Source organism: Oncorhynchus mykiss, chromosome 11 (assembly GCF_013265735.2).
Source record: "Oncorhynchus mykiss isolate Arlee chromosome 11, USDA_OmykA_1.1, whole genome shotgun sequence".
NCBI classification, from domain to species: Eukaryota; Metazoa; Chordata; class Actinopteri; order Salmoniformes; family Salmonidae; genus Oncorhynchus; species Oncorhynchus mykiss.
In genome coordinates, this window is record NC_048575.1 from 53,821,688 (window position 1) to 53,848,749 (window position 27,062).

Genomic DNA, 27,062 nt, shown 5'->3' on the forward strand with positions numbered 1-27,062 from the left:
TAAAAATGCATATTATCGAACAAAACATAAATGTACTGTGTAACATGTCATATGACTGTCATCTGATGAAGATTTTCAAGAGGTTAGTGATTGATTTTATTTATAATCCTGCTTTTGTGATTTTATCTTTGGCTGGAAAAAAAATGTTTTTTCTTTGGTTTGGTGGTGGTCTAACATAAATACATGTTGTGTTTTCGCTGTAAAACATTTAAAAAATCTGACATGATGGGTAGATGAACAAGGTGTTTATCTTTCATTTGAGTTATTGGACTTGTTCATGTGTGAAAGTTAAATATTTCTAAAGAATATTTTTGAATTCCCTGCGCCACCTTTTCAGCTGAACGGGGGGGTGGAGTTCCCTGAGGGGAACGCCTTGCCCCAACAGGTTTTAAACAGCCATCACTAACATAGAGAGGCTGCTGCCAACATACAGACTCAAATCTCTGGCCACTTAAATAAATGGACTCAATAAAAGGTATCAGTAGTCACTTTAAATAACACCACTTTAATAATGTTTACATATCCTACATTACTCATCTCATATGTATATGTACTGTGTTCTATACCATCTACTGCATCTTACCTATGCCGCACGCCATCGCTCATCCATATATTAATATGTACATAATTTGTTCATCCCTTTACATTTGTGTATATGTGTATAAGGTAGTTGTTGTGAATGTTAGATTACTGTTAAATATTATTGCAGTCAGACCTAGAAGCACAAGCATTTCACTACGCTCGCATTAACATCTGCTAACCATGTGTCTGTGACCAATAAAATTGATTTGATTTACTTGTAAATAATGATCTGCTTTAGAGTTTTTTTCCTGAAATAATGAATACAAATCAGCTAAAGTGAAGACGTTGTTAGCTTTATGACATGGTCACCATTTTAACTGGCTAGCCAGCTAAGGTAACATTAACTAGCTAGCTAGAAATGAACCAAAACATTGTTTAGGAAGTAGCTTTCAGTTGCCTGGTTTGCTAAATTGACATATCCTAAATTCATTTTTAAACAGGTGGGTTTATTGGTGTTAAAATACACCAACCTTTAGTCTTGATATCTTTGGTTGTTTAGTACATGGCCATGTCTGATTGTTTCATATCTGCAAAGTAGTTAAAACGCTGTCAGTTCCACTTTAAGCAGGCTAAGAGACTTTCAAAGCAGAATTACTTTCCTATGTCCTTTCATCCACTCCACTCTCCTCTCTGTGTAGTGCCCAGTGTGCTCTCTCTTTCTCAGTCCAATGGGCATTTAATTGGGAGGAAGTGAACATGGTGGAGGAGAAGAGAATGAAGGCCTGGTTTGCACCACGCAGAACAATTTATCACTGCATGACAACTCATTGAAGTGTTGGGGACGTTTGTGAAATGAACGCTCCCTTTTAATGAGGGTCTCTCCATTTCACTCTTTTTCTCCACCTGAGACCAAGCCACCTCTCTCTCTATGTTTATTTTCTCTCTCCCTTCTTTCCCCTCAAAGAGGTTGTAACAGGGGGGACTGCTGTGTGTGTGTGTGTGTGTGTCACCGGGAACAGGTCATACAGTCTCTCCACCAGGCAGTCATCCCTCACTGCCTCCTAAAACAACACTAACCACTTTCCAATAGTGTCAGCTGGACCTCCAGAGCCCGCTCATCTCAGAGCTTATCTTCTTATTAGAACAGGCCAGTGCAGGGGAGGCAGGGTGAGAAGTGCTGCTGGATTCAATGGCTACTTTGATAGTGGAGATCTCCACTGAGTGCCAGCTTGGGTACAGAGGTCTAATGAGAGAGCCAGCTGGGAATCCCATGGCCAGGGTCTGTTGGTGTTGGAAATAACACAACTATCACGACGGAGGCCTCAGAGCCATTATATAGAGATTTGGTTGTTTTCTGGATAGCACTGAACTCACTGTTCATTCACTCATTAACTAACTGCAAAGCCCTAAAGAAAGGAGGATTGGAATTGAAGAGAAGATCCAGGATCATTTTTAGATAACCTGTCTAGGGCAACTCTGTTCCGATAGCGGAACCCCTCGCCAACAGCCAATGAAATTGCAGTGCGCCAAATACAAATCAACAGAAATCTCATAAATCAAATTCCTCAAACATACAAGTATTAGGCACCATTTTAAAGATAAAATTCTCAGTAATCCAGCCACAGTGTCTGTTTTCAAAAATGCTTTACAGTGAAAGCTCCACAAACGATTCTGTACCCATGTTCATTTTTCCAGCCAAAGAGAGGAGTCACAAAAAGCACAAATAGAGATACAATTAATCACTAACCTTTGATGATCTTCATCAGATTACACTCATAGGACTTCATGTTACACAACACATGTTTTGTTCAGTAAAGTTCATATATATATATCCAAAAATCTTATTTTACATTGGCGTGTTATGTTCAGTAGTTCCAAAATACGCAGTGATGTTGCAGAGAGCCACATGAATTCACAGAAATACTAATTATAAATGTTGTTGAAAATGTTATGCATGGAACTTTAGATACACTTCTCCTTAATGTAACCGCTGTTTCAGAATTCAAATAACTTTACGGAAAAAGCATAATCTGAGAACGGTGCTCAGAGCCCAAACCAGCCAAAATAAATATCCGCCATGTTGCGCAGTCAACATTAGTCATAAATAGCATTATAAATATAAATAAATATAAATACTACCTTTGATGATCTTCATCAGAATGCACTCCCAGGAATCGTAGTTCCACAATAAATGTTTGTTTTGTTTGATAATGTCCATCATTTATGTTGGTAAACAAATCCAAAAGCTTGTTCAGGTCCAGTCTGACGGAAAGTTCCAAAAGTTATATTACAGGTCAAAGAAACTTGTCAAACTAAGTATAGAATCAATCTTTAGGATGTTTTTATCATAAATGTTCAATAATGTTCCAACCGGAGAATTCCATTGTCTGTAGAAAAGCAATGGAACGAGAGATACCTCTCATGTGAAATGCGCGTGACTGAGAACGAGGCTGTTGGCAGACCCGTTAGTCAAACAGCTCCCATCCGGCCCCCCTTCACAGGAGAAGCCTGAAACAACGTTCTAAAGACGGTTGACATCTAGTGGAAGCCTTAGGAAGTGCAACATAACCCATATTCCACTGTGAATTCGATAGGGGCTGAGTTCAAAAACGACAAACCTCAGATTTACCACTTCACTTCCTATATTCATAGATGACCCTATACTGTAAGGAAAATGACATGCTGCTCTGACAGACAATACATACATTCTGTCTATCATGGATGTGTATAAGGGGGTTGCTGGGGCATGGGAATACATATGACAGCTCATGGATAGTATTGACCCTTTGGTCTCGTTGAATTGCTCTAGTTCTACATTATTTATGAGTACACATGATTTATAGGTAAACCTCTCCTACACCAACTGAAGTTTCTCAACGACACACTGGTGACTGGAAAAATCATTCCCTAAAATATTAATTACATTATGGAGTTTACAATAAAAAAGAAAATACCTTGATGTGAGTTGAGAGGTGGAAAATACAAGGTGGAAAAATCACAAAACTACAGAAGCACTTTGAAGCTGCATAAACAACAGCATCAAACATGGATTAAAAATATTTTTTAAGTTTGTTGTGATGTTTTTGTGATTATGTTTCTCAAAAGCTTTCTGGTGATTTCTTGCTCTCTCCACAGTCTTAAAAAATGTATTTGTCTGCGAGCTCTTCAAACTTCTGGTTGATTTCTTCAAGGAAATCACTTTCAAATCTTAGGACATAAAACCTTTTAAATTACAATACTATTCTATCTTTAATGTGTACCCATGTTCAACTTATTCACTAGCATGCTCTCTCATTAGACTGCCTCCTTCCCACATGTAATGTAGGTTTACAAATTAGTGTTCTTCACAGGTAAACACAAGGACTCTGAGTTAATACAAATTAACTTCCTTTTGGAAGGTAGTTTTGAGTAGTTACTGAATATTGGCTCTTACAGTGAACAGACAGGAAGTAAACCACCTTCTGGAGCACAGTGGCCAGGAATTTCTTCTTCTCATGCGGGGCTATGAAGCTGGTGAATAAAACATGTCTAGAAGTAGAACCACTATATTTGAACTTTATAGGACAAATTGCCTGCAAGGCTCATGAATACCACACCTGCAATATCTACATCAATTGATCAGGTGGGTGGGAGGAGCCTGTATCCCTGATGAATACAAATGACAGCGAGTTTCAGCACTCCAGGAGAGGAGACACCAAGGTCAGGCACCAGGGACACAATGGGCTCTCTGCCTGCCCCAAAACACAGGCAGGGTTTGTGCAGGGATGAGGGCAGCAGCAGGGGGGCTAATGCATTTGGATGGGCTGGTGATGGTATAGCGATACCCTGCTGATATTCTGCTTCTGCCTGCTCATTCGTGGAGTCTGGGCTGGCCCTCAGGGCTATAGGAATGCAGCCAGGGATGCAGCTCTGTCAGTATCAGCCTGCTCTATGTCAGCCTCAAATCTATCACTTTCAGCCGATCGATAGAGAGCTCTTCCCCTACTCGGGTACAGGCCTGGTAGGGATGACCTGATCTCTCAGACTGATTTTCTCACCCGGCTCTGATCAAGATCCATATAGCCAGCTTAGCTTGGCTTAGCTGCCCTCTGGACAGAAACCTCCCTATTCAGGCTCAAAGGTCAACTCCACTGCTAAATGCATTACCACCACCAAAATCCTCCCACCCGGTTCTCTCTCAAGCCTCACAGGGTCACGTTTGCTTTCAGATAGAAGACCAAAACAACCCATCTGTGAAAATACTGCCTTAGTGATATGTCAAGAAATTCATATTTTTGACAATCCTCTCTATCCAATGTTTTAGGGATTTGATCTATTAGTTTTACATAGGGGAAGAAAACAACACATTTTGTATCAATGGGGCATCTACATTTTGGCCAGATATGAAGAGCAAAACTTGGTATACACCAATAAAATAACAAACTTTAAAGGAAGCCACAATTACATCACCTTTTTAAGCCTTTCAATTATGTAGATATTTTAAGACAGTCTGTATTTTACATCTGACACCAAAATAATACACCATTAAAATAAGCACTTCCACTCTTTTGAAAATGGAAAACTCGCAAACTTAGTTCCGCACAAGTGCAGTTCCCACCCACACTAGGCTTGCCGCTTTATCAAAAACAAGTGGGAATTGTCTCTCTCTTCCAGTCTATTGTAGAAAAGGCTTTGTAGAGAAGGAACAAGGATGGATAGAACAGATCCTTCTCATTTAGAAAGCAATTTAAATAGGTATTTAAACAGAGCGTCCTGTGTCAAGGAGAGAGTGGCTCCGGATCAGAGGACATTTCATTACATGTGTTGTACTCATTAACATTACATGTATTATGACACATGTGAACACCGCAGTAGACTCAATTAGCTAGCGCTATTTCTCATCAGCCCCCCAGCTCTACTATACCAGCTTCTAATGGATTGCCACTTCAGGATTCATACATCAGCCTCAACTGTAGACTCTATGAGTCATGCTATGCAAAGAAATGCAATGCTTTGCCCTGGCAAGGCAATCAGCTAGAGTAGTGCATGAGTGCCATTCAATAATGGGAGGAAAATACAGGTCCCTGTAGTGTAGTGTAGTGTAATGCAGGGGTTCCCAACTGTTTTTCCACAGGGCCCCCTTTTTCACAGTTGAAATGTTTTATTGTTTATTGACAGCCTACAGTATATTAAATACAACACTAGCTTGATTTTGTATAATTTGAGGGACCTTTTTTAAAGCTAATTTCCTGCAATTCTATGTAGTTTAATAAGACTCTTGAAATCTTTTAGGTAGGCTATTTACATATAATAATAATATTTTTTTAGACCTAATTTCCCCAAATGTTATTATATTACCAAATATTTATTAACCTTTATTTAAACAGGGGAAACAAACTGAAGCAGAGTCTCTTTTACAGTTGTGCCCTTTATTGTGATACAATAAAAACAACACAGCAATTAATAAAAATGTAAAAACAAACTAAATTAAAACATATACAAAGTACAAGATGGAGATTAAAAATATTAAAATAAATACATTTCTATAAGAAAAACACACATTATATTAACTTTAAACTGTGATTGTATTTTGTAATGTGCATTTAAACTACCTTACAGGCAGCAACACATCTAACTGGAATTCTCTCTGCAATCATTCCATGAGTGTGGAGCATGATATTCAAATGCTGTTTTGCCTAACTCGGAGTGAATCTGGGGTATCTCTAGCATGTCCTGTGACAGAGTCAGATAAATACTATCTGACCACTGGAATTTTGAGTTAAGATAATTAGGATTAAGATAAGTTTCTGTAAAACAGCTTTATAGACAAATATCAACCAGTGTCTGGCCCTTCTAAAAGTCAGGGAGTCCCAGCCAACTGAAGTGTACAAAAGGCAATGACGCATGCAAAAGTTTGCACCAGTAACAAAGCGCAATGTTGCATGATACATTGCTTCCAATGTCTTCAGTACTGATGCTGATCCATGCATATATAAAACATCACCATAATCAAGCACTGACATGAAAGTGGCCTGTACAATTTCCTTTCTGTCCTGTGATGACAGACAAGATTTTTTGTTCAGATTTTACAATTGTATACTTTTGGATTGCGAAAATACCATATACTTAGTTTTACTTGAATTAAGCACCAGCCTAAGATCTACAAGTTAATCTTGAAGCAATTGAAAGTCAAACTGCAGGAATGTAAATGCTTGAGGGAGTGATGGGGCTGTGGCATATAGTACTGTGTCATCAGCATAGAAATTAAAGTTGTATTGTTTCACTGAGTTACAGATATCATTTATGTATATAGTGAATAATAAAGGACCTATAATCGAACCTTGTGGGACTCCTTTGTGAACAGTGACAAAACCTGATTTTACTCCATCTGCAATAATAGCCTGAGATCTACCACTGAGATAATTCTGAAACCACACACATGTATCGGAGGCCAACCCCAATGAGGTCAGTCTATTCAGTGGAAGAGAATGATCAACTGTATTGAAAGCCTTCGACAGGTCAACAAACAAAGCAACACAGTTCAACTTCTCATCCAAAGCTCTTACAATACAATTTACAACCAGTGTGGTGGCTGTGATAGTACTGTGCCCCGGGCGGTCTAAAACCGGACTGAAATGTATTCAGTATGCAGTTGTCAGACAAGACAGAGTGCAGCTGTACATTTACCAACATTGCTTAGAGATTGGTCGATAATTATCAAGGTCACCAGTATCCCCATCTTTGTGCAGAGCCAGCACATAGGCAGTCTTCCAAATCTTAGGTATGACCCCAGAGGTCAACGTGAGGTTAAAAATATGAGTGAGAACACCAGAGATAAGTGGTGCAGCTCTAGCCAGCAACCCTGGGTCAAGTTTGTCAGCCCGTTGCTTTCTTAGTGTCGATGGTTAGCAAGGCATCAATAATTTTATCCTCTGGGAAGAGGCTTAGTGAGAAACTCTGACCATCAGCATCAGCATACTCATGCATAATCCCTTCATATTTATATTTTCTTCCTTCATTTGTGGTCGACATTTTCTCCAAAAGATTGCCTGCTGCAATGAAATGATTGTTGAAGGAATTATCAATGGCATTCTTATCAGTAATGAGTCCAGTATCCAACCCTATCTGATTTGGGAGTGTAGAGTGCATATTGTTATTTCATGTTTTAAGTACTTTCCAGAATTTGGCTGGATTCCCGAAACAGTCATTTAAACTGGTCACAGAGTAATCCAATGTTGTTCTTCTAACAAGTCTGATGCACAGGTTTCTCAGGTGCCTAAAAGTTAGCCAGTCAGAACTAGAATAAGTTTATCTTGCCTTAGCCCATGCTACATCTCTTTTACCAATAGTATCAGAAATGTCTGAACTAAACCATGGGTTTGATCTATTCTTTGCTCTAACCTTAGTGTATGGAGCGTGTTTATCGGCGATGGAAATAAAAACACGAGTACATTTTTCGAACGCCAACTCGGCTCCATTTATATTACAAATAGATTCAAGATTACTATGGGAAAGATCCTGTCAGGAAGCTTCTTCACTAAAGTTTCTATAATTTCTTTTTGTGATAATATAAGGTTTGGCCCTATGCATTTTGACATCTCTAGTACATGCAATGGGGCAGTGATCACTGACACCTAGTGGAAATACTCCCCTAGCTCTATATTTCTCAGGTGCATTTGTTAGTATATAATCAAGCAATGGGGGCTTTGTAGGCACCTTAAGAGTTGGTCTTGTTGGCTCAGTGATTAATTGTGTGAGATTTACCTCAGTAAATCTGTCTGAGTCCTGTGTTCTCCAATCAAAGTTCAAATCTCCCAGGAAAATGACTTCAGTTGATATAAAAGTGGCTAATAAGTCTGTTAAATGGCTACGCATATTCTTACTAGAAGGTGGGCAATATACTCCAACAACTGTAACTTTACAGTTGTTACCTAATGTGAGACTTAGAGCTAACACTTCAAACTGATTTGGAATGGAGACAGATTTAATTAGTGCAATGGAGAGCTCATTATTAGCATAGGTAGCCACTCCTCCCCCTCTACTCATCCTGTCAGCTCTAAAAAACATTGTACCCTCTTAATAAAATAAAAAATTGACAATATACTATGTATATTCAAATGTAAAAACCCAAGTCCCTTACAGTTTTAATATGTTTAATTATGATAATTTAAATTAAGCCTCAATTTAATTATAAATATTCTGTTTTACAGAAAGTGATTTGATCAATTGATAGCGACAGAGTCACACATTGTATAAGATTACTTCCTGAGCAAAGTCCAATTTCTTTGACTCCTCGACTTTAGAAGGTCGTAGCTCAGCTTCTCACAGTTACAGAGATAAACCAAAGATATTCCCATGTGCATCCAATTTTACCGCTTGTTTCTAGCCTAAAGCATTGGGGATTTACGTGTCGCTTTAGATCTGTATAAACAATTGCGAATTGTTAATACAAAAAAAGACAACTTTGCCCTCAAAACCCTTGGTGTAGTGTATTGTTGCATCGTGTCGTGTGCTGCTCAGACACTGATTGAGACCAGAGTATTCTGACATCCCTACTTACAGGTATACCTTAATACATAGAATAATATACAACTGAATATTCTATCTGCACCCAGCCCGATATTAAAACAATGCACAAACTTCAAACTTCACTGTGATGTATTTGTGCTCATGTCTGACAGGGTACTGGATACATGCTCTGCTCACATACCTGTGTGTCTGACGATGTGTTTGATAAATCACTTTCCTGATATTTCACTTGCCTGGCACTAAGGTGCAAGGAATTAAATGAATGTGGGAAAATAACACATCAATAAGGAAACATTATGAATGCATGCATTAGGAAATCTACAGTAAAGGGTTACGAAACATCCAACTGAGTATCATTGATGGATTACTGTATCATTTGGGAGAGGAAGTGGCCGGAGAAGGCCAGGGTGATGATGTATTGTTTAACAATACCATTCAGAAAGCACATGAATACAAACCCCTTCTTTAATTTCTCCTCATCTCCATGCTGTTTGAATGAGCTGTGTTTAAGTGAGCACAGTTTGCTGCCGATGCTGGAGCAGGAAGACATATGAGTGGTGATATGATGCATGCCTAGTCTTCTCACTCTCTTTTCATCCCTGGAGTAGAGCAGCGTGGGTAATGATCATGAGGCTGGGCAGGAGCGTATTACTTCAGAATAGTAAAGGATAATGGGCCAGCCTCCTGCTGCGTTGCTGAGGAATCAGCTCAGCCACCAATTACTGCCATTAAGATCCATCCACTCATGACCTAAAAAACACACAACTACTTACCACTATAGGGGCAGAAGGGAGGAGGTGAGGAGAGATACTACTGTATATTAAGGTATGTTTGTCTGTATTAAACAAGAGAAGGGAGGGAAGAAGAGAGGGGGAGAAGGAGGGAGGAGGGAAAATGGTGTGGGAGGGAAAACTCTTCTGAAAGTGAGAAAAGGACAGCTGTAGACAAGAGGAGAGAGAAAAGTGTTTAAGGTGTTTCTCTGCTCTTTCTTCTCCGATACTTCTGAATTCCCTTTTTTTTTTAAAGGCTTTTAAAATAATTGCAGCATTTGCAGAAATCCTGCTTCAAGATTTGAAATGGGTGACAAACCATTGAACAGTGCTGGGAGCTGGCAGTGTGCAGGTGTCCCTGCTACAGGAGGAGGCTGCTTCAAAGAGGAAAGAAAGAGAGCTCATCTTTCAAAAAAATCCTCTCTCTCAGAAGTGTCAGCTACAGTAGAGCCCTATCACTTGACTCCGGAAGTGCAATAAAAGGCCTTTTTTTTGTTATAATCAATTAGAACAAGGGCACAGTCATTTAGAGCATGCCGTAAATGGGTTGATGAGCAACTGAGGTAATAAGCCATGAATGTTATCCAACCCTGAATAAGCTTGCCATTATTAATAATCATTAGCTTTATTACATTATAACCTTTAAGGCATGGTCACTTATGGATTCCCCCTTTCTGTTTAAGGGATTATTTCTGGCCTAAACTCAATTAGCTTCTCTGTCATGGCAAAAGACAATCTAGCCTATTAGCCTAATTAGTCCTAATTACAGATGAAAGCCTCTTCTTAACCAAAGCGACAGCGCTGTTGTGTCAACAGATGCCTTCAGTATGCTCTCTGAAGTCTCCCCACTCAACTCAATTAAAGAGATTTGAGCAGCCCACTTTCTTTCTTTCTTTCTTTCTCTTTCTTTCTTTCTCTCTTTCTTTCTCTCTGATTCTCTGTCACCCATCACTGATAATAATGCTGTTCTATTCTCCCTGGCCTGAAGTAAAGAGCTGCATGCTCTTCTCTCTGCACTCTCTACATCCCCAAACATAAGGGATGAACAGCTGGAAGACATCATTGTGTGTCACAGATACAGGTCTTTGTCCAGTCTCCTGTCCTGTCCTACCACAGAGACACAATGTAACACTGTCTTTGTCTCAGAAACACAGTTATGTTCTTGTTTTCCCACTGGCAGTGGGGAAGTGGGGCTGATCAGTAGGGTGAGGAGGGGAGGATGAGAGGAGAGGAAGTAATCTATGGGCTTTTCATGCCAGAGTGATCCCAAGTAATCTAATTCAGCCTTCCTCGCTGGTTTGCCTTCTCTTGCAATGACGCATGCAGATTCCACAAACACATTTACAGACACATTTTCAAGTCTCTCTCTGTGTGTGTGTGTGTGTGTGTGTGTGAGTGAGTGAGTGATTGAGGGTACTGTATGTGCTCTGTGACAATGTCTGAGGTTGTGTGTCTATTGTGTGTCTTTTGTTTCTCTTGGGGTTTAGTGATGAAGAAGTTGGGAAGACTCAGGGTGTCCTTAAAATATATTCCACAAAGGAGAGGCAGCGAGGGAAAACCAGTATACTGACCAAGGAAATGGTCTGACACGAGTCTGCACATTACAGGCCAGGGTATATCCCTCTCAAACTATTGATTATAGGACTGGAATAAGGCTGGACACCAACAGCCCTATATCCTGTCAACCTTATTGGTTGCTCATGTCAAAATGTCAATATCAGCAATGGAAACGTCAATCGTGCATTGACCAGGTGTAGTCCTGAGATATGCATTGAAATGTTAAGTCCCTCCATTACATGTACTGTTATGACCATAGAAATATAATTACTAGAATGGAAATCTATATCTACTAGAAAGGGCATCTATTGCTAAGGTCATCACTGGCTTAACGGAAGGCTTCCTGAATAGAATACTGAATCAGGACAGGATAACTAAACACAATAGGTTACATAGCACATCCATACAGTACACATCTGTAATCTGTTCTAATGTATTTGAATACACCATTCATCTTCTCATATGAGCCTCGCACCATAATGTTTATGCATTAATTGATTTAGCCAAGATTATCAAATTATTCTAATAGCAGGTTAAATATGATGGCTCTTTGTCGCTATAGAAAAGCCTTTATTAATCAGCCTTGAACCATAAATCCTTATTCCACTCAAAATGTATAATGATTTCATCATAATACCAGGCACTATTAGTGATGGATTAGTACATGGGCGTAGAAGTGCGCAGTGCTTTCACAAAGATCCCAAGTCAGTCTATAAATCTGGCAGCCACAAAAACACCTTAAAATGCATTTCCTCATTTTAGCATTTTGCAAAAACTGTATACCAAATTATGAGCAAATGTATCTGCAAATGATCAGAGAAATGACTGAGCCTTAAACGGATATCGTGCTCATTCTCGTACCTACATAAAGCTCCCTCAGAGACAGTATGGAATACAGATGTTAAAAAGAGAAATGCTATTTATATATTTGTGTCAATGCAAAGCGTGGGTGCAAATATCCCTTTTTATATGGCAGAAACATTATTGACACGTCAGAAGAATGAAAGGAATATCAAAAGGGAACTATGGGTATTATTCTACCTCTGTAAAAAAAAAGAAGATGGAAAAAAAGCATAAATTATTTGGAAAATAGATCTGTGGGGTACAAGAGTTAGAGTAGCTGCATTCCTCTCAGCACAGCAACACAGGCAAATGCAGCCACCCACAGGCACCTATTATGTAGCTATAGGCGCTGCTAATATGGAATTATTTATACTCGACAGTGCACTCACAACATTCATTATGCATACCACAAACACAGAAATAAAGCTCTTACAGAAAATCACATATCTCAACACTGGCAAGCAACATGTCACGCTTGTAAGTGGGTGTAATTGATCTCTCTGGTATCTTTCTGTTGCTTTTCTGGATCTAACTCTGTTTAGAAAGCCAAGGCAAATGAGGTGAAAGATGTTCTGTGAAGTTCAATGGAGTAGCTTTGGTGAATCCATCCAATAGAGAGGCTAATCTGTATAGCAGCCTAAAGAGAGAAAAACACCTGCAGGCCTACCCTCAGGCCACAGAGAGCCTCCAGGCCCCACACAGGGCCTGCTGAGGGCCACATGCACCCACTCCTCCTCCATGCCAAAACACACACTCCACAGGCAAAACACTGAAGCTAAAGGTCTGCGATTTCAGTGTAGTTACATCAGGAATCAAAGATCTAAGATTTCTTAGATGTGTAATGTACAAGACCTTTAAACATATTGCCCCACAATAATAATATACAGTAAGTGATTATACAAAATATGCAATAGATGTACAAAAGTCAAAGTTGTGAATAGAAAAACAATTATGTGAAGCATCGTCACTGCTGTGAACAGCAGGATGCACAGTGTGTAACCTACAAAACTTGTGAACTTTGTGCTCTTCAGATCTCTGCAGTGGTGGGCCGTCAGGGCCAGCAAGGCCTTCTCTGCTGGCCTAAACATCATCAGAATATAATTTAAAAATATATATATTTTCCCACAAATATGTATTAAATAATTCTCCAGAGTAAGAGTTATACTCTTCATTTCATAGCTCTCCTCTTGGTTGCACTGCTTCCAGCCCCAGGTTGAGATTTGGAGGGCTGGTCTTTATGTTAGATCTTTTATCCAATCATATTCAGCCATCATGAGTTGCCAGGGGTCTAAAATCTGCCCTCAGGCCTTCAGAATCAACAGTGTGGGCGCTTGTAGCTTGAAGTGAATGGAAATGAAAATTTAGTGTCAACCAATCAGCTTTAGAGTTGGCTATTGTACGCCTGCTGGCTGGCTCCAGTGTTACACAGGAGCCAGCTAGCAGGCGTAGTGAGTGCACGTCTTTTGATTGGATTACCAATATTGAGAGGCAGGTCCTATGGGCAGGTCTATGCAGAACTTCAGAACTAGGAAACTGAATTTGATAAACAAATTAATTTGCGTACTACTAAGCTGTTTTTTCAACCCACAATGGCGGAAGGAGGAGAAGATATCGATTTGGTCGAGGATATAATTTAACGCCATTCTCAAGACAAACTTTTCAAGAAAAGTTAGACATTGTCAGGTGAGGTCGACCGACGCCGACGCTACAAAGCCTGTCACAGGTGGGAAAGGGGTTCGTTCGCCACTTTCAAAGTTCCAACTACGAGCGCTATCAATGGCTCACAGGCTCCGAGAAGCACTGTAAATTGTACTGCTGGGAATGCCTATTATTTGCAAGTGATGGATTTGGTGTTTGGAGCCACACTGGCTTTGCAAACTTGAGTTGTCTAACCAAGGCAGTAACGAGACACCAAAGTACGACTGGGCACTTACAAGCAGTGGTGCTTTTGAAAACTTTTGGGGACACCCGAGTGGATCTACAGCTCAACGAACAAGCGCTCAGGGCAAGAGACGCACAATGAGAAGGTGAAGAATAATAGGGAAATATTTAAGACTCATTGATTGTGTCATGTTTTTGGGTGACGCCTGGTTATACTGCGTTTCTGTCTAAATGTATAGTGTCTAGAGCCATGGCATCATAATGATGGTAATAAGAGGTGGATTAATTCGAGTGGGACTGTGTAGGACCTCACTGAAGGCCCAGGCCTCAGGCCCACGGCACGCCACTGGATCTCTGGCACAGTCCATTTGCTCTGTGTGTTGTAGTGATTGTGACTGGCTGACTGACTGGCTGACTGGCACCACTCACCATGGCCAGGGGCACAATGCCCCCCAGGTCCTTCTGGGCCAGTCGGATCTCCGTCTCTGCCTCCTGCGTGGTGGCATGGCTGCCCGGGTACTCCACCTGCCACGTGATCCAGCGGCTGCCCAGTGGACCCAGGAAGCTGTCCACTTCCAGGTCCACCTGTAGGACCCTCTGCACACCCTCCTCAGACCTGCAGCACAGACCAGAGAGAAAGAGATGGGAGAGGATCAGTATTTTATTAGAAAGTAACAGTGTGTCCGTCCATGGGCTCTACCAACACACAGTCCTAATCAAATTATTAAAAATAGTGGAGTCTGATGACTAAATCAATGTCCCTGACATTTTAGACTGTGCTTCTACAAAAGGTCAACTCTGGTCCATGGTATGATATGCACTGTTAATAGCTATTTCTCACAGCTCTATATTGACATTCTTCATACTGCCCATACGGCTACAGTTGCTCTGTACAGTACTGTAATACATACTAATCTTTATCTCAGACGGAGGCTACAAGTAACTGTCATCCCCTGCTCTGGACATGAAGGCTTGGGTGTTAACCACTGCCCTCATTTGCAGCAGCAGCACAGTATGAATATATAGCATTACAGTATATGCAATGCAGGGAGAATATATGTCAGGGCTGCATTAAGGCAGACAAATGGAGAGCGTTGATAATATCATTTCCCAGTGACACCATAAGTCTCTGGTGCTCAGAGTTTAAATAAATAGCTAGGAGGCAGCAAAGGTCAGCTTTACACAGAAGCAGGAAATGGAAATGGCACAAGATCTGTTAGCCTTGTCTGGCGTGTCAAATGGCAGGGCTCAGGGCCAATACATTTCACGCACTGTCTCCAAGGCCCAACGGCACTAAACAGCATCTCCTTCATTTGAGGCTGACCAGAAAGAAAGAACGAGCGAGAAAGAGAAAAATATGCACCCTCTCTCAATCTCTTCTGGTGATGCTTGGCCTCAGGACAACGACGGCAGTTTGTCTACTGTACCTATGGCACATGGCAGATACAGTATGGCACCCTACAGTACAGATCAACACATCTAATTACTTTACCAGCTTCATTCCAAGACCGCAAATCAATTTGCCCATTTTTTTTATTGTTGTGGTGAACAAAGAACATGCGTAGTACTTCGAGAAAAGACATCTGAGCAAATATTTAATGTTCTCAATTATGAATGTGACTCAGAAAGCAGGAAAACTATGAATAATAGACCAGGCGTTTTATTTGCTGAACCCTGGGTTTTTGTAAGGCACATACTCACTTCCCATTCTCTTATTTATTTTCAATCAGAGAGAATGAGTGATTTGTTGTGTCCTAGCACACAACAACCCAATTTCTACAAGAAACGGAAGTGAGTATAAATATTTAAAATGACAACCAACCAAATAACTTCTGCCGCATTCCATAACAGAGTAGCAATCAGTGTGGAGAAAGCTGGGTTGTGCTGGGCTGTCAGAGCAGTGGCATGGTAGAAAACGGCCTTACATAACTGCTACATCCACAGTCCCTCTGACAAAACAGATGCCAATTTGGGTTGGAGCCGTGAGGTCATCAACCAAACAACGATGACAGCTGATGAACAGATTGACTAGAGTTTATAACCTTTGAACAGTATGTACAGTCACATGACTGCACTTTGGGCTGTGTTACTGGTAATCTGAAAAATGCCCTAGTTTCCTCACCCACTCAGATTTCAGTGCAAACATGATCCTCTGGTAACATCAAATTCAGAATACAATAGAATGGACAAACTACAGAGTCAAACTAATGAAGGTGTCTAAAGAGAAGCAGGATTCAGCTGTGCATGGTATGACGTGAACTCAAACACTGAAATTATTTCACCATTTGTCTCTTCTCTGAGCAAATCCATTCAGTTTTTTGATTTAGAGATGTCAATTATTGCCCTCCCTACGGCATCATAGGTGCCATTTTTTAATAACTGCCGTGAAAATGAAGGACTTTATGAGGTTTCATCTGAATATAGAACACCAGCTCCAGAGATGTCAGGGAGATACAATTGCAGATGACAATTTTCTTTGTTCTATGAGCGTAACCTTAACACAGACATTCTGCAATTTTGAAAACTGAAAAATCTGACTGCAATAAAATGTTTGAATAATGAAGACAGTAGAAAATGAGATAGGAGGTGAGAGGGGAGGATATGGGAGGAGATTGTGAAGAATGAGGAAATATCTAGGAGAAGAGGAATTCACACAGCTACATGTGCGTATTATTTTTGCCCTTTGACTTTGATGACATCACCTTGTTCATGAGAGCAGTAGCTTGTGTTAGATACGTCCTGGTGAGCAGGCACAGTAATGCATATTAAAAGGAGAATTTAGCAATTTCACTTGTTTTTGCTAAATTTACCCCAACCAGCAATTCACTTCCTCATTGTTGTTGTGCAGTACGGGGGCTCTGAAAGAACATGAACGAAGGCTCCAAAAACACTCAAATATGTCATTTTAGAAAGGGAAACACTCAGTATAGTGATGCATGTCTTTAAATGTTGTACATGAAATTGTTTCATTCCGAACTTTATCCTCAACGATATATTCCATTTTGTTGCAACTTAGAGATTTGGTTGTAAAAAAGCAAACTTCTCCTTTCCTTTAACACTTGACGGACTGGTGTGGGAGTTCTACCATGCAGGTAGCGATAGACAAGCCTGGAAAAAAACATTATTCTACAGCATAGTAACACTCACTGTGAGTCACTGAATAGGAACGGGTGCTACAGGTAAAATACAGCATGAACGTGTGAGTGTCTTAGTGCTTCTATTCAACAGACCTTGTAAGCTGTCAGCATGTGATGCATTTAATTAAATGAAGATGTCACGCCCTAATCTGTTTCACCTGTCTTTGTGCTTGTCTCCACCCCCCTCCAGGTGCCGCCCATCTTCCCCGTTAGCCCCTGTGTATTTATACCTATGTCTCTCTGTTTGTCTGTTGCCAGTTCGTTTTGTTCGTAGAACCTACCGGCATTTTTACCTTTGCCGCACTATTCTGGATTAACCAACCTCTGCCTGACCTGACCTGACCCTGCCTGCCGTCCTGTACCTTTGCCCCTGTTGTTGTAATAAACATTGTTACTTCGACACAGTCTGCATCTGGGTCTTACCTTGAAATGTGATAGTACGAACTGGCCATTACTGACCCAGCAGACTTGGACCAGCTCCGCTACGCCATCTCCTCCCAAGGAGCCACCATTGGTAGGCACGAGGAGTTGCTTCGCGGTGCGATGGAAGGGTTCCAGACTGTGGCCAAACGTCACGACCAAGCAATGGACACATTGCGGGAGCAATTCCATTGGTTGTCTACTCGGCAGCCTATCACGATGGTAACCTCCCGCCACTCAGTAACCAGGCTGGTAGCAGCGCCATCACCCCGGTTTCCCGGGAACCCCACTTACCTCCCCGGAGCGCTTCGATGGAGAGTCGGGTGTTCCCTCGTATGGAGCTGCAGCCATTCTCCATCCCCTCGGACCTCTCTAAGATAGCATACCTCATCACGCTGATGTCCGGGAGGGCCCTTGCCTGGGCTACGGCCGTTTGGGAACAACAGTCGGCCGTATGCTTCAGTCTGGAGGAATTCGTGGCGGAGGTGAAAAACGTTTGAGGCTCCGGTGTCCGGGAGATAGGCTGTTTGGAAGTTACTCCAGCTACGACAGGACTCCCTCAGTGTGGCAGGCTATGTGGTGGATTTGCGCACGCAAGTAGTGGAGTGTGCCTGGAACCGCTGTTCGGCACGTTCCTGCACGGATTATCGGAGGAAGTAAAGGACGAGCTTACAGTCCAGGAACTACCGACAGATCTTGACTCGCTCATTGCTTTATCCATCCGGCTCGATGGTCGGCTATGGGAATGTAGGAGGGAGAAGAGGTCTGATTGCTGTCCCAATCGCTCACCCAAGGATCCCAGCTTTCATCTGATGAACTCCGGAAGTTCCCGGTGTCTACGTCCCCGAGAAGATCTGTGCTGACCCGAGTTCCTCCAAGAGCCTCTGAAGACTGCCGATTCACCTCTTTCTGAGCCGAGGCAGCTCGGCAGGGCTAGGCTGTCTCCAGCCAAATGCGTACTCAGAATTGACAACCAAAGTTGTCTCTATTGCAGTACTGTCTGTCATTTTGTGTCTACCTGTCCCTTCAAGAGACCTGGCTCATTCGTTGGAGTGAGTACTCTGGTGGGGATTAAAGAAAGATTTTCTCCCCTTACTCGTCCCCCTCTCCACACCATTCTGCTGTGGGGCAACCAGTCCATGTCTCTCCAGGTACTCATCGACTCAGGGGCCGATGTAAGTCTTTTGGACGTTACCCTGGTGTCCGAGCTGAGCATTCCCACTCAACCCCTCTCCATTCCCATGAATGTTAGAGTGCTGGACAGGCGCTCTATAGGCCGGGTCACCAACCATACCACCCCCATCAACCGACAAGTGTCAGGGAACCACAGCGAGATGATCCAATTCCTGCTAGTTGAGTCTCCGCAGGTTCCCGTGGTATTGGGATTCTTTTGGCTCTTGGCCACTTCACTTCCGCAGCACCAACCGGTATCCAAGAAGGTCAAGCCAGATGCGCTGGCACACCGCTATAGTCCCACAGCTACACCCCCGGAAGCCCCTCTGCTGTTCTTCCTCTGTTGCCCTGTACCCTCCGTATATTTACCTTTGCCCCACTACTCTGGATTACCGACCTCTGCCTGACCTGACACTGAGCCTGTCTGCCATCCTGTACCTTTGCCCATGTTGTAATAAACATTGTTACTTCGACATAGTCTGCGTCTGGGTCTTACCTTGAAACGTGATAGAAGTAGACTTAAGGTGGTGTTGAGACAACTGTTGCTATGGAGTTTGTCTGACCTTTTGGGTGATCAAATTAAGCTAATCAACGTCTGAAGCTGCTAATGTTACTGGTAGATAAGAAACTTTACTTAATTTAGCCAATAAACTACTAGAAAGGCTGAAAAGACTGTCTTCTATTTTTTCAAAACACTGGTCTCATCACAGGAGAAGCAGGCCTGTCCCTCCAGCCCCTGGGACTGACAATCTCTCAGACTTCCAGCATGGACTCTAATTCAATTACACCAAAGGCCTCTGGATGTGTTCTATGCGGCTGGGCTGATAATCACCTGTAAACTGTCTGTGTTGTTCTACTGAGGCAGGGATGGGGGCCAGGTCTCACAGACAGACAGCTAAGCCAACAGCACCACAGAGAGAAGTTGGGGTAGAGCTAGATAAAGACTGTGGAGGAGTGTGGAAAGAGCATCTGGCAGGCTGGCTGAGATGGGAGGCTGGAGAGGGACCTGACAATACTGAGAGTCCTGACTCTGGCATGGAGAGGAGAATGAGCAGACAGGCTACACACAGGAGAGGCCATCTCAAACCTCTCAATCGCCACAACACAGCATTACCAGCAGGGGTGAAATAAACACATTGATAAGACCCATCGATCAAATAATAAAACATAATTCTGACATTTGCAATGAGATAGGTACTCATTTAATAATAAGTCCTTTACATACAGCAGGATGTGGTTCATGTTGTATTGTTTTAGTATTTCTGATACGGTCTGAAACTCACATTTGAGATACCTGAGCTATTTCAGTCACACAAAGCTAACAAAAGCCCACCTTGGTAAGATCAGGCTAGCTATTACGTTTTAAGCCCCAAGGAGTCTAAAGAAATAAAGATTTCAATGTCACAGAGAATAAACTGACATAAAAAATAAAACAGACCTTCCTGAGGTAATTCCTTTCTTGCAGTCCTCTCTAGAGGAAGACTATAATTGAAACTGGCTCTATTGTCCTATTATCAGAGCCAATGTTTCACTGTGACACTGTCATTTAATCTCTGGGAGATGTGATAGGGGCTTCTGTGTCCTCTCCTTTACACCACTGGGGCTTACACTGCGACACAACCATCAGTGGTGTGTGTGTGTGTGTGTGTGTGTGTGTGGTGTGTGTGTGTGTGTGTGTGTGTGTGTGTGTGTGTGTGTGTGTGTGTGTGTGTGTGTGTGTCTTTGGAGGAGGTAGGTTGACATTTGGAGTGTCAATATCTCTATTTCCAGATCTTGAAGACAGAGCACTTCCATCCCTCTCTTGTTTTTTTGATATTAGGGAAAGAGATAGACTTTCCCTACGTCTGACACAATCATCTTGAACATGTGTAAAACATACATAGCAAATTGGACATGGAGAAGCCAGGATGCAGACACACACAGCACCACACAGTCTGTAAAGATGAGGAAATAAGTTGGGGCGAGTGTGAGATGTGGGGATGGACATATCCTGCACACAGCCAGTAGAATAAATGCACTACATTATACTACACCACACTACAAGGAGGCTTTGCAGGGAGGGTGCAAACTCCCCCAAAAATAATCAAATTTAGGGCTCCAGTGGTGCTTGAAAACAGTACCCTGAATGTCTGCTGTTCCCATGCTCCTCGGGGTAGAACAGTGATATACCAGCCCTATGCATATCTCTCTCTCACAAACACACACACACACACACACACACACACACACACACACACACACAGTAACTTATTTACTCTGAGAGGAGGGCTCCTCGCGCATGCAAGATAACCAGTCATATTATATCAAGAATCATTAGTTCACCAACATCAAATTGCTTTACTGAAGTTCTATACATCGCAAATGTAATACATCAATAGATTAAATAAAGACTTGGGAATGATATTATGTATATACAGTAACTAATAGGGAGACTATAGAACATGCTCAAAATTATGTAGACCCCGTTTTTTGAAATTCCTGGATGCAGTGTAAAGTTTAACCTGTGGCTAAGAGGGTCATTTTATTGCACATAAATTATGCAATACACTAACTGCCAATTTCCCACTACTGCCATTCACCTGTTTGCTGACGGATTTTGTGTTTTAGTGTCATCTGGCTTGTCTCTAAGCAAAGCTACTGGCAGTCATAAATATACAAACAACCCTAGCACACCCATAATATTTTGTCTCCTTACATCCCTCGGCAAATTAATTCCATGGAAGTCACACATGAAAAGAACCAGTGCAGTATACGCTTGTCTGTGCTGGGAAGAAGATTTGTGCTGTGCTGAAAAGCTTTGCCCACTCTTTTCAAATGTGGCTGCAATTTGGTTAGCCGTGACAATAACAATATATCAAAGGGATAGAATCAATTGACCTTACAAAGCCCTTTAAGTCAAACCACAACTACAAGGGACCAGGAGGGTGAGGAGGGAACAGGGTGAGAGGGGTGGGGGAAGGAAATAGAACGAGCAGGAGCTTCAGAGGTAATAGCCAGCAAAGCCCAGCTGAAATTTCACTAAGCTGTGGGGGAATTTCATTTCACAGCCATGGGGGAGCCCGTCAGAAGTATATTACCCCAGGCCGCTCTCGCCACGCACACCCAACCCCGAGGTGAGAGTCTGTTGTCAGGTCTGCATTGTGAGAACGGACCCCAATAGTCAGAGCATGAAACCCAATCTAGGAGCTGATATGGGAGCACTGTACGGACAGGAGGTTGTGCATTCCGAGTGTATATACACCCCCACCTAACAATCTCCTAACCTACCCCTTCACCAGATCCCTCAATGCTTGGCTACTGCCAGAGAAATACCGTGCAATACAAAAGCCAAGAGATAGAGCCAAGAGTAAAACATTATGTTGAAAAGGACAAAAATATGAAAAAGAAAAAAAATGGAAAGCTGTGTTACAACCATGACAAGATTTAAGATGTGCACATGGCAACCTGAGGTGTATTGTTGCCATGGATACATCATTGTCAGTACATTTGGTTGGATATTTGACATGGCCTCTCAAGTGTATTCACTACTGACATTAGGCAAAGAAGGTGTCGGGAAAAAGTATCTGGAAATATGAGAAAAGAATATACAAATGTATAATAGGGCTGTGGGTTTGATTCCTGTGACCACCCATATGTAAAATGGAATATATTATTATATATAGGGTTTCCAGTTGTCTTACTATTCAGTGGAAACAATTTAGCGATACTAGCTAGGTTTCCATCCAATTGGCGACAGATTTTCATGTGAATATTTGAAAATCCACAAAAGAAAATATGCCCATTTTCCCAGCAGTGGTGTGTACTTTTTCACTTTCATGTAACAAATAAAAATCTAAAGTTCAATGCTTCTCCACTGCATTTTCAACTCTATGGTTGTGTTCAATAGAAAACGTGCCAACACTCTTCTTGGCACGTGTGCTCTAGCCAACAGCTAACAGATACAGTGTGGGTAGGCTAGTGTACGTGATGAGATTATTATGAAGAGCAAGAATATTTGTATTTATCAAACGGCAGTCAAGCATCGATCATAATGTTACCAGAATAAGACCCTGAATATTTATTGGAATGGAGCATCAAGATCACCTTGCACTTTCACAATCCTGTGAAGTTCATCACAGTTTATTTCATCTGTAGCTTAATAAACTGCATGGTTTCCCGAGTCGTAGTGAGAGAACCCCACACCGTGTCATCGTGTGACTCCAAGTTTACTTCGATATGATGGTTGTTATATCAATATTTGCACATAAAGGTGTTTCCACCACCATTTCTTCTTATTAATTTAACCGACACAAAAAGATCCCACCATGTCAAATGAACAAATCATCTGTCAGCACTTGTAAAATTGGACCGAAACTTTTCCATCACAGCTGTCGTGATTTTTTTTAAATACGGTATGACTTTAATCACATAAAATCTGTGGATGGAAATGTTGTTAGAGAGAGAAAAAACTGACGGAGAGAGAAACCGAGAGAGAGAGGATGGAGAAGAGAAAGAGCGAGAGAATGAGAAAGAGACAAGAACAAGAAAGAGCGAGCGAGATGAGGAGCAAGCCGAGTCCCCTGTGAGACCTATACCCAACAGAGCTCTTCAATTCAGCCTGTCCAGAAAAGAACAGAGATGGCGACAGGAGGAGAAAAGACAAACTCCCACTAAAACACTGTCAAATTTAATGAAAGACAAGAATAAGAATAATAGAGATAAATGTCAGGGAGATGTTGCTTGGCGTTTGTTTTGGGATATTCATGGTTATGTAGTGACATGTATGGGTTACTGAAGTGGCCACTTTAGAGATGAAGCTAGCCTGGCTAAAGAAAAGGCTGAGGAGCAAATAGACGCATTGGATCGTCATGTTTTAGAAAACAACAGTAATCAAGCCAAACACACACATAATATTTGTATTCAGCGTGTAGTCTTTTGCATAATGTTGTTCAGGAGTGGTTGTGCAAGAGGGTGTTTTATAGTATGTTCCATGGTGAAAGCAGAGAGGTTGAGTACTGTTGAGTGGTGAAGGTTACCAGACTTTTATCTTCCCATCTGTCTGAACTGAGAGATGTTGAGCATAGGCTATCTGCGGTCACAGGGTCACAATTCCCCACTAAGTGCTTCTTGACTGCAGTTCATGAGTAGCAGGACCTAACATTCACTCTATAAAGCTGTTGCTATTCTCTAATGGCATGAAAGTCAAGCAGCCTTTGAATTCACAAGTGCCACTGCCAGCAAAATTCAGGCTGAAACATTAATACAGACCCAGCTAAGAAAAGAAGGCAAATTGTCCATGTGATTAAGCAGTGGGAAGGAATGAGAATTGCCATTGCAATATGGCATGTGTGTGTGTGAGACAGAGAGAGAGAGAGAGATGAAATGTGCAAAACATATTTGCCAGTTGGATTTGGAATAATTTACTGTTCTTTTAATTAATTAAATAACTGTTTTAATATGCATCAGATTATTTTAAATGAATCATTTATTCTTCAACCTTTTCTACTGCGGCACACAGAGAAAAGGCTGAGCGGTATTAATTATACCATTATAATGAACCATGGGCACAAACCAAAGGCTTCTCGCTAGTGTGTATCAAACCCAGGGAGGGGATCACATTCCTATTAGCCTAACAGCATTCTGCAGCATTCATTAGCTAACAAACCCCAGCTCACACACTCCCTATCTCGCGCACACACACACACACACACACACACACACACACACACACACACACACACACACACACACACACACACACACACACACACACACACACACACACACACACACACACACACAAAAGAAGACTGCCCTTTATATTCATTGTCATGTTCTCTGCTAAGAATGATGCCTATGTAGGTGGCCATGCACTTGGGAAGAAGGACACACAAGCAGAGGTAGTCTCTTTACTTAGGAGGCATGCTAGGTATTTACTTTGAGCCTCACAGGGCCATGTATTCAGTTAGCAGTTATGTTGTCATAGGTTGCTATATAAACAGTATAATTCAGTGCTCTATTGAGGAAGCACGAATACCAACTAATTATTCAAAGTGCTGCCAGTTGATATCTTCCTCTCCCCCACATCTTTCTGGAAAAAAATCCAAATGCATTTAAGGCAAAACTATTTGATTCCAAAATCATCTATATTCATAAGGAGAACATATTTAGCAAGTAAGCTACTGTACCACTTTGTACAAAGCAGACAGGCAGTTTAAAGTGAAACTCTGAGATGCTGCAGACAGAAAGAAGTAGTGGATATTATTCAGTGCAGAGCAGAAGTACAACGGTGCAGTAATACCTAGCAATACACACATTATCCAAAAAGTCAAAAGAAGGAAATTAAGATATGTCGGAATGAATCCAATTAACAACCCAAATAGCACTGTAACAGTAATCCAAATGCAATCCATATGTATCTACACCAGATTAATTTATACAAGATACAGTATACTAGGAATGATATGTACAGCAGTAGATACAGTATAAAGCAGGTAAAACAGTATGCAAACATTATTTATGTGCCCGGTGTTCAATGACTATGTAACATAGGGCAACAGTCTCTAAGGTGCATGGTAGAGTACCGGGTGGTAGCTGACTAGTAACAGTGTCTGAGGTTTAGGGCAGGGTACTGGGCAGAGGCCGGCTAGTTGTGACTGTTTAACAGTCTGATGGCCTGGAGATAAACAGCTTCTATCAGTCTCTCGTTCCCATTTTTCATTAACCTGTACTGTCTCCGCCTTCTAGATGGTAGCAGGGTGAACAGGCCATTGCTTGGGTGGCTGAGGTCCTTGATGATTTTCTCGGCCTTTCTGTAACACCGAGTGCTGTAGAGTTCCTGGAGGGAAGGCAGTGTGCCCCTGATGATACGTTGGGCTGACCGCACCAACCTCTGGAGAGCCCCGCAGTTGTGGACGGTGCAATTGCCATACCAGTTGGTGATAAAGCCGGACAGGATGCTCTCAATGGTGCATCAGTAGATGTTTGTCCCGTAAGGGAGAGTAGCAATGGTCAAGGATGCTTTCGCCCCGAATAGCAACATTTCAGGGGTGTTTTCTTTAGATTTCCTTTATTAACGCCCCCAGCTACAATAAATCCAGTTTGCACAAAGTCCAGTGTAGTTCCTTGAGAGCCGTCGTGGTGTCAGCTTATGTGGAATTGTACACGGAAGTGACTATAACCAAAGCAAATTACCTCGAGAGGTAATGCGGTCATTAAGAGGAGAAGAAAATGCCCTGTGCCACCAGGTGTCCAATCCGAAATACATTTCTACAGAAGAACATCATTAGCACCATTAGTGGAAGCAACCCTGCTGTTTTAATGTACCCAAAATGACTATGCTAATCATCAACAGCCACCCCTTAACCTCAGTTTTATAGTTATGGTTTTGTGCTATTAGTGTGCTTGTTTTTTTAAGGCTACCGTTCCAAAGGTATTGTTGCTCTTCTCCAAATCATTCCATTCCAACTCTCTCACTTCAAACCCCACAAATTCCTTTCACCCAAAGAGATAAGATCATTACATCTCAACCCGGCCCTTTCACATTCTGCAACAAACTGTAGCTTGAGTTGACCACAGCTGACCACTGGAGTTGTGGTTGGGCAGTGGGCATAGCACTCATCCACACACTAGGGGGCAGTAGATACAAACCCCAGCTATCTGCAGCAATGATGCCTGTGCCGATGAGCTGATATCCTTTTCCTTGCTCTCTTGGGGTGTTTAGTAAGTGACATGATGTGATGGCCACCTGCAGCTCAGAGACTGGGAGAGCCTGTCCTCCTCTACAGCCTAATGAGACTGGACCTTGGAAGTCCACCATTGTTGGCACGGCAACCGCACCCAGGGCACACACACAAGGTCCATTGACTAGGGGCCCAGAGTGTCCGATCAATGGCACTCCATCAAAACCACTCTTTAGTTGAGGCAAAATGCAAAAGGAAAATGTTAACAACCTCCCTGTTAGTTAAGGCTCCCTAAGTTGGAGAGTGGAGAGGATACGGTGGGAATCAGTTTTAGTTCAACAAGGATGTGTTCATCAATTAGGTCAGTGGTAAACAAGGCAAATGCACCCATCCATGTAATTTGCCTTAACAGGGAAACAGAAATGCTCCAACATCTTATGAATAGTGGTATCAAGAACTAAATGGAGCCTATTAAGACACAACAGTACCATATAGATTTAAGATTCTATTTTATATATATATATTTTTTTTACATACACTGTTTAGCAATGTGTTGTTTTACAAGGCCAGCCATAGTAGTATGGCATCCC

At 41.9% G+C, this 27,062-nt stretch overlaps 1 protein-coding gene across 1 annotated transcript in view; it reads right to left on the bottom strand.

Annotated features, from left to right (window-relative positions):
• Positions 1 to 27,062, bottom strand: part of si:dkeyp-14d3.1 (transmembrane protein 132C) — a 211,841-nt gene that overhangs the window by 65,039 nt on the left and 119,740 nt on the right. The window contains exon 4 of the mRNA XM_021621375.2: positions 14,511 to 14,697. Coding sequence (XP_021477050.1) covers positions 14,511 to 14,697 — 187 coding nt within the window. The remainder of the gene's footprint in view (positions 1 to 14,510; positions 14,698 to 27,062) is intronic.